We start from the raw sequence: 9,459 nt of genomic DNA, 5'->3' as shown, positions 1-9,459 counted from the left end.
AGTGTTTTCATTTGACACGTTGATTATCCAATAGCGTCTAGAGATCTCGGTTATTTTTTCTTCCTTTTTTTCTTGTTTGGCAATTCGACTGTATTTTTTTTTAAATTAATTATTTTTAGTTTTAAATGAATGATTTATATATTTTTAGATTATCTTGATTTTAATATTAAAAATAAATTTTTAAAAATAAAAAATATATTATTTTAATATATTTTTAAATAAAAATCATTTTTAAAAATAAATTTACCATACTTTCAAAATAAACTTTTATGCTGTTTTTATATCTTCAAAATATCTTGAAATTTCTTATTTTTTGTTATGGAAAAATTTATGCATAAATTTCCACCTTTTGTTATGAAAAAAAATAAAAAACTAAAAACATAAATCAGCTTTTCCCATTATTGAAAATAAGAGAACTCTTGTCACTCTGCACTGGTGGGAGAGCTTCAGATATTTTAGTCAAGACACCAGGAGTAAGGAGTGAGGAGTTCTATACACTACCTTGGAACCTTAACAGGTTTTTCCCTTCATTCTAATTTTGGAGCTCTTCCTTGCCATGATGCCATCAACGAAAAGCTGAAAAGAAGTGGCCCTTGGAGATATCCTCTTCTGCCAAGTTAAGGGTTGATCCAGGTTAATTAATTTTTTTGGGTTGATCCAGATTGATCCGGATCAATCTATATAACCCGTAACCTGATTATTAGACCAAGTCGACCATCAAATCGGATTTCAACACTATAGTTTTTAATGATTTCTCGGAGCATTAAGCATGTTGATGTGCTTCGTTAACAATATGTCTCATATAGTGAAATAGCTAAATCCTCGTAGCACATGGCAAACAAGGCTACAGCATTTACCGAAGTCCCAATTCACTAGTACTGGTAAATTTCTACGCATTCAGGAGAATTCATCTACATGACCTTCTTCCTTTATGTTACCCTTTCGTTAACACTGATCGATAGGTTAAATGTTCAGAAAATGCACAAGCATATAATCTTCCCTTTTCTCATATATATTCACTAGGTATTTGGCATGGTATGCGTAGCCAAAAAGGCTACATTTGAGTCATTGCAAATACCTTGATATTGAACAAACAAAAAAAAAGAACCACCACAACAAGAAGAAATTCTGCCCTAGCTCCAAAGTTTGTTCCATATGAAGTTGAAACCCTGGAGTGTTATTGGTTTTCCATAAATATATATATATATAATACACGAGCACTTCCTTTTCTTCAGCTACCCAGATATGATGTTTTTTCATTGTTGATCTGAATGTCCCTGCTTACTCCAGTACTGATCTAATTGCTCCCACTCCCAGATAGGTTCATTAACAATAGCCATGTCGCTGATTTCTCCAGTTTGGAAGGGCTGGCCGTGGTGTCCTGAGGTTGAACTATCGTGTGAGCATGTTATCCCCCCCGCTGAAGGGCTTTGATGAAATGCTGTGGCCCCATCATCCGGGGCTGCCTGAGCTCTCATCTGAACCATATTCTCCACTCCTAATGGCCGTCTATCAAATGCTCGCACGAAGTTGGACTTCTTATACACACGACACAAACTGAATTCTTCCCTTAGCTGCAAAATATAACCAGGAGATTGCGTGAAGTAGGTAGAGTTTTGCATAGTCAAAACATTATGACCTTGAATCCATAAAAAAGAGTAGAAGAAGCATTATGACCATAATATATGCAGTATCCTACCTGTTAAGAAAGAAATGGGTCTTAAATTTATGGCAGAACATGGCACATAACATTATATGCTAACTTTTCCCCCTCATAAGATCTTTTACTTTTCCGTGCTAATAGAAAATTGGGAATTTTAGAATCAAAGAAATATTCTCATTTTGATTTAAGATCAGGTACATTAACATCATATTCTGTTTGAAAACCACTCAATAGGGTTAGATTAAATTTCAAGAATGGTTTTATATTATACTTCATCAATTGGACTGAGACTATATAACTACTAAAATCAGAAGCTAAATTATTAGGTGAAATCTTCATAATGATTTACTATAACATTGACCGATAACATACTAAAATTAAGATTAATTAGTCATAAAAAGACGCAAAGCCATCGTAATATGTATACAGTATAGTGGCATATAGTTTGCACCTTTGGATATGCACCACTTGAAGAGGATGCTTCTTCTTCTTTTATAGCTTTATATTCATTCATTTTCCAGTCAGTTTTTTGTCCATTTGGAGCCCTTCCATTGTAGAACACCATGGTTCTTTTCTCGCCAATACAACGATTACTTTTGGAAGAGTATACAAAACCTGGAGAGCCAGTAGCTTTCCAATACCCAGTAGCCGTGAGTCGCTTTGGTCTCCCTCCATGGGCTTTGCTTTCTTGCCTTGGAATGAAGAAAAAACATTCTTCAGGGTCTCCATGGCACAAATCACCTGAAAATTCTGAATAATCAAAGTATTTGGATGAGAAAGAGAGCTTGATATGCTTTCAGATTTCTTTTTATGAAATTAATTCCATGCTTAATTATATGCAGGAGCTTACGATGGTAATTTTTTACTTTCTTTTATACTAAGCTAAGTACAATATATATTCTCTTCATCTTCAATATACTTCATTATTTACAATAACTAAACACAGAGAGAGGTGGAAATGGATTAGGAACAATGAAAATTACTAATAAGGTGAGAAATTAAGAACATTAAAAGATCTTTACGTGGAAGCTCCCATGGATTGAACCCATATATATCAAGGACCGGTATAAGACGGTCCATTACCCGTAGCAGGTCCTCTCTCCTTGCTTCAAGCTTGTTACGCAGATAAAATGAGACCAGTTCTTCTTCTGTTGGGTAAAAACGAAACCCTGGCATATCCATCAGACAACTAACAATAACTTTCTTCCTTTGTTTTTTATGAAATAAAAGTTAGGTAGGGGCCGGAATCACTTCTAACGTTCATAACACTAAATATAGAGAGAGAGAGGAGCGAAATGCACCCATGGCTGCTTGGAATCTTCCATGCAATTGTTCCAAGGAAAACTTTCTTTGTTGCCCCGCACGAAGGAGCGACCCGGACCCATAATTTTTTCAAGAGATTCTTTGGAAATTCTTAGACTTTCAACTATAATATGTTTAAGAAATTATTTAGTCGTGCTAATGATATTTCTAAATACAAATAAAAAAATAAGACATGTGATAAATTCAAATTTAGCAGGGTTAAAAACCCTTGAATATATGAAAGTCTTTAGGTGTATAAAAACTTTCTAAAGACTTATACTATATTTTCATTAACATTAATATTGTGTAAAAGATAATGTATAAAAGTTTTCTAAAAATCTATCTTATTTTCATCACATAAATATATATGTTTGTGATATTTTTCTTCAATATTAATGTTATCAAAATAAAATATTATAGCTCCACCTAAAAAACAAAACAATACTAGTTTTCTAAGTATTGGCTCACCCTTCTTGAGTTCCCCTATGTTCCTTGAGAATTTTCTAAGTATGGGCGTCGATAGAAATTCGATCCCCTTATCCTATTAGAATATTTTCTAAGTATAGACTCACTCTTTTTGGGTTCCCCTTCATCCCTTAGAAAACTTTCTAAGTATGGACATCGACATGGATTCGTCCCTTCCGCCTCTTGAAAATTTTTGAAGTAATAGCATCAATAGAGATTCATCAACCCCATCCTCTTAGAATATTTTCTAAGTATAGGTTTACCCTCTTTGGGTTCCCCTCCGCTCCTTTAGAAAATTTTCTATGTATGGGCATCGATAGGGATTCAATCCCCTCAGCCTCTTAAAGATATTTCTAAGTATAAGCTCACTTTCTTTGGGTTCCTCTCAACCTTTTAGAAATTATTCTAAGTATAGGCTCACCCTTCTTGAATTCCCTTAGCCACTTATAAATTTTTCTAAGTATGAAATCCTTCATAGGTTTCCCCTAGCCTAATAGAAAAAGTTTTTCATTATGGATTCCTTCATGATTCCTCTCTACATCCTTAAAAATTCTTCTTCAACCATGGTGTATACCCTTTCACATGAGCTATCTAGTATATTACTCAGGGTTTCCACCCCTCTTCTTATACAATTTGTTAGTAGAGTCTTTAAAATAGTCACCTAGAGACTGTGGTGTTCAAATTACTTAACGATCTAAAAGAATAAATTAAGAGTGTTAAAATATTAACAAACTTCAACATATGACAAAGGAACAAATTTGAAATTGAATAAATAAACTCAAATGAATTTTTATAGATTTAAAATTTATTTTGGGTCTATCACTATATTATATGAGTTTTGTTAACACATGATAACTTGGTCAACAAGATTTTTGTTCCATATTAAAAAGAAATAAAAATAATTCTATCTAAAATATTAAACTAGTTTTCATACCAATAAATGAAACGCTTGCATAAATAAAAAGATGAGGTCTTAGGTTCATATTTATCAGTTTATTGTAAAAATAATTAATATTCTAAATGTAAATATTGCAGAAATACATACCTTTTATCCTAATTAATTAAGTGTTTAGATGATTATCAAAGTAAGAATTTGGACAATAAAAAAAGTCTTCTAATCTATAATAATATTTTAGATCTTCTATGTGGATGGATTATCACATAATACTTTATATAATATTTTTATGGTTAGATTTGTTAAAAATATTGTTTCAAATCATGGTTAATGGACACACTTTGATGTAAAATTAAAAGTGGGTTTTACTCACCTTTATGGTTAAAAGTTTGTTGGAAATAATTCTCCAACAAAAAGTTCTTTAACACATAATATTATCATGATTAAAAATATTATAAATGATTAAAAAATTAATCTCAAAGAACTCATGATTTATTTGTTTTTGTGAGACCCAAAACCCTATATCCCAAATAGAAAAATATATGAGATTGTCTTGTTGTATATATTGTAAGAAGTTGAAGAGTCATAAATAAGTTTAAGCAAAATAGTTTATGTCTAACTCATAGGCGTGTGCTTGACTTGGCCCGGGCTTAGGCACAAGCATGAGCTCCATACCTTAGGCTCTGGGTCCTAAAACTGAAGTCTAGAGGACTCAGTTTGGGTTTTTTTTCCAATCAATTTTTAACTTGGATTTGAATTTATTATAAATTAATTCTTTAGCCTATAAATATTTTTTTTTCAACCAATTTTTATATATCCATCCTATGAATGAAAATAGTTTGAATGATCTTCTTCCTCTTCTTATTTAACCTAAACAATTTTTTATACATAAAACATCAGAGTTTAAAGCTAAAATTTTATTAGGTTAATTTTTGTTTTATATAGGGTAATTCAAGAAAAATGACAGGAATTAAATATGGTAAATACCATTATTAATTTTGGACCAGTTTTGGTTTCAAAATCCACTTAAAAAAAAGATGAAGAAAGAGTGATTTACACATATTTTTATATTCTTTTTTCACTTCAATTTTCATATTATCTTCCTCTATTTTGATCTCTACTATTTTGTTTAGGTTTTCTCCCACTTTAGAGCTTAATTTCTATTACTCTAGAGAGATATTGAGATACATTTTCTTTTGTTTATGAACCTTGTTTGGAAGTGCATTAAAATAAAAAGAAATTGTTTGAATCTTGTGGGGTTAATTACATACATCTTGTTTGCATCAATTGAGAAGCAATAAAACCTTAAGGACAAAAGACTGATCATTGATAATGACAAATTGTTGTCTAATTCAGCTATAGGATCTTCAACAAGTAAGTATCTTATACTAGTTTTACTTTAATTGTAATATTGGCTTTGTTTATGATAATATACATGCAAGGATCCTTTATGTTTAAAATGTAGTTATACATATTCAATTGTTTGCTCAATATGCATACTAGGTTTTGTTTTAATTTCTTTTACTAGATTAAATTGATTACATAAAATTACATGCTTATCTAAACTAAATTATAGACCAAGAAATGTTAGTTATTTGTTTAGTTTATTGAACTTTGCAAACTAGTAATAATTTTTTTTAATTTAGTTTAATATGTTCATGCAATCTTTTTAAATAAGTTTATATGCATGTTGATTTGATACCATATTGAATTAAATCTATTAAAACATGATGAGTATAAATTTGCATAGTTACAAAACTTGTATTTTTTTAATTGTTTAGTTTAATTTTATGGTTAATTTGTATTTTATTTATTTATTGTCATACTTGTATTCAACAAGCCAAAATCTTTATTTATATATTTTTTATTGTTTAAATAAATATTATCAAATGTTTTATTCAAACATTTGTTACTTCAACAAGCACTACTTCAATATAGAGGATTCCACCATCTTCTATAGAGCATGGTGAGAAATCTAAAAAGTTTAAAGTTTTGAACTTCAATACATAGTAGCCAAAGATGTTATTCTATTTTATCACCTTAACTTGGCAAAGTTCTTGACTAAAAAAAAATAATCAAAGTTGTTAGATAGTGATTTAGATCCCATCACTGTGGCATTATGGGAATTATAATGATTTTGTGTGCAATAATTGGACAACAAGCTCTATGATACGTATAGTATAATCAAGAGTGGAAACCTATAATGAAAAGTTTTGGATAAAAAGTATAAGGCTGAAAATATTGTTATTAAAAAGTTCAAAGTCTAAAAATCTATAGATTTCAAGATTATCGATTTAATGATCACTATAAGCCAAGTTTAAAAGTTTCATATCATCTTATTGAAACCTTTTAAGTAGCTAAAATTATTGAAAAATTACAATTATCTTTGAAATACTTCAAGAACTACTTTAATTATAAGCACAATGAAATGAGAGTTGAAGACCTCATTTTAAAATTAAGGATGGAACATGATAGTAAGTTGTTTGAAAACAGAGTTAACTTTTCCAGTATGAACCCCAAAACAAATATTATTGAACAAGTAGTGAAGTCTCATAATAAAAATTAAAAGAAAAGCTTTCGGTAAAGGGGAAATGAATTGCTAAGAAGTTCAATAGTAAATGCTTTATTTATAACAAGACTAAACATCTGACTAAGGATTTAGAAATAGGGCTCAATAAGGGAACCCTAAAAAAGAAAGAACACTCAAGTCAATATCATTGAAGTTGATCACCTCACCAATAAAATTTTGATAATGAATTTATTTGTTATTGTTTTTTTAAATGAAACTAATCAACAATCATGAGCAGTGATGGATTGATATTAGTGTAACAAGACACGTATGCATTAAGAAAATAAATTTTCTATTTTAAAAAAATAGATGGTAAACACCTGTACATGAAAAACTCATTAACTTTCAAGGTAATAGACGTTAAGAAAGTCATACAAAAAATGACTTTCAAAAATCTTGTCACCCTTAACAATATCAATATACTTCATGTTGTTGACATGAGAAAAAACTTAGTGTTTGATGCATTATTGAGCAAAAATGGTTTTAAAATGGTATTTGAGAGTGATAAATTTATACTTCTTAAAAATAAAATGTCTTGAGAAAATGGTTAACTTAGTAATGGTCTCTTCAAAGTTAATGTAATGACCATGATAACCAAGAAATAAATGAATAATAATAAGATGCTTATTCTTCTTACTTGTTTGAGTCTTATGATATATGACTTCCTAGATTGGGACATATGAAATATAATTTTTTATAAAGGCTAATTAATTAATATTGAATTATTACAACGTATGGTTTTTGAGAAAAATTACAAATGTAAAGTTTATGTAGAATCAAAATTCACAAAACCTTCTTTTAAAAATAATTAAAAAAAAAGTAAATCTATAGATTTAATTCATTTAGATATTGGTGATTTAAAACTTGTGCAAACTATAAGTGAGAAAAGGTATTAATTACTTTTATAAATGATTGCAAAAGGTATTGCTATACCTATTTATTTATAAGCAAATATGAGATTCTTGAAATGTTTAAATATTATAAAAATAAATTTGAAAATCAACTTACTAAGAAAATAAAGTTAATAAGAAGTGATAGAGATGGAGAATACTAAACATTTTTTAGAGAATTATGTTCCCAAAATGATAGTATCCCTCAAACCACTACTCTTTATTCACCTCAATAAAATGACATTTCATAATGTAAAAACCAAACACTATAAAATGATGAATTTCATGTTGATAAATTTATGAGCACTTCAAAACTTGTGGAGGGAGGCGGAGGGAGGCAATTCTGAATGTCAATTATATACTTAACAAAGTAATCCATAATAAGTTAGAAAAGACACCATATGAATCATGAAAAGTTAAAAGAGCTTCCAAATATCTCATATTATAAGGTTGTCTTGTGAAAGTGACAATACTTGAACCTAAAAAGATTATGGATTGTGTTTTCATTAGATATGCTTACAATAATAATACATATCAAGTTTTTTTATACATATATCAAGTATTGGGGATATCCATCATAATACTATAATAGAATAAAGGAATGCAAGATGTGTTTCCATTTAAGAATGAACAAGAAAATTATTCACTTAAAAGAAAAATTGAAGCTAGCTCATATAATCATCATCAATGAAAGATGATGAAGTTGAATCTAAAAGGAGTAAAAGGGAAAAAAAATGATCAAAATATTGGGTTCTAATTTTCTAACATACTTACTAGAAAATGAACCTCAGACTAACTCTAAGACAATGTCATATCTCGAAGCTTCTTATTAGAAATAAGAAGTCAATAATAAAATTAAATTCATTATGAATAATCATACATGAGAAGTAGTAGATCTCCCACATGAAAGTAAACCATTAGAAAATAAATGGATCTTCAAAAGAAAAATAAAAGCTAATAAAACTATTGATAAATACAAAGTAAGACTAGTTATTAAAGATTTTAAATAACAAGATAATATGGATTATTTTGACATATATTTACCCATGTCGAGAATAATTATCATTTGAAAGTTATTAGCCATTGTAGTTATTAACAGGCTTGAAATGCATTGAATGGATATAAAAAAAAAAAACTTTTTTAAATAGTGACCTTGGTGAAGAGGTTTACATAAAACAACCTAAAAGGTTTGTTATTAATGGATAAGAAAAAGAAAGTTTGTAAATTTGTCAAATCATTATATGGTTTGAAAGAAACAACTAAAGGAAGTAATCGAACAATGACAACCAGGAGGCGGGCTTGGAAGCAGCCATCCTTTGAAGAAAGCGTAATAGCTCACTGGTAATGGCATAAAAAATTAACATGGATATACTTCCAAATAAATTTAAAATCAACAAAGTTGAAAAATATATTAATGTGAAAAACCTAAATAGAGGTTATATTATTGTATGTTTCTATATTGATAAAATTCTAATTTTAGGCAATAATGATCATATGATCAAGTTTATTAAGAAAATTTTAATTAATAAGTTTTACATGAAATACTTTGGTGTTATAGATGTCATTCAAGAAATAAAAAATATTAGGACATTTGAAAGATGGGTATTATCTCAATCTCGTTATGTTAAGAAAATTCTCGAAAAATTCCTTAAATGTGACAATATCACTTTTAAAA

At 29.0% G+C, this 9,459-nt stretch overlaps 1 protein-coding gene across 1 annotated transcript; it reads right to left on the bottom strand.

The window, feature by feature from the left end:
- Positions 1 to 984: 984 nt before the first annotated feature.
- On the bottom strand, positions 985 to 2,891 carry LOC133676562 (NAC domain-containing protein 90-like). The gene is made up of 3 exons (XM_062098250.1): positions 2,686 to 2,891; positions 2,115 to 2,413; positions 985 to 1,574 (listed from the first exon to the last, which is right to left on the bottom strand). The coding sequence occupies exons 1-3, from the start codon at positions 2,843 to 2,845 to the stop codon at positions 1,257 to 1,259; spliced, it is 777 nt and encodes a 258-aa protein (XP_061954234.1). The 5' UTR covers positions 2,846 to 2,891; the 3' UTR covers positions 985 to 1,256.
- Positions 2,892 to 9,459: the final 6,568 nt, after the last annotated feature.

This window comes from Populus nigra, chromosome 17, assembly GCF_951802175.1.
Source record: "Populus nigra chromosome 17, ddPopNigr1.1, whole genome shotgun sequence".
Lineage (NCBI taxonomy): Eukaryota > Viridiplantae > Streptophyta > Magnoliopsida > Malpighiales > Salicaceae > Populus > Populus nigra.
The sequence above is the reverse complement of the archived record's forward strand: the minus strand, read 5'-3'. Positions and strand labels throughout refer to the sequence as shown.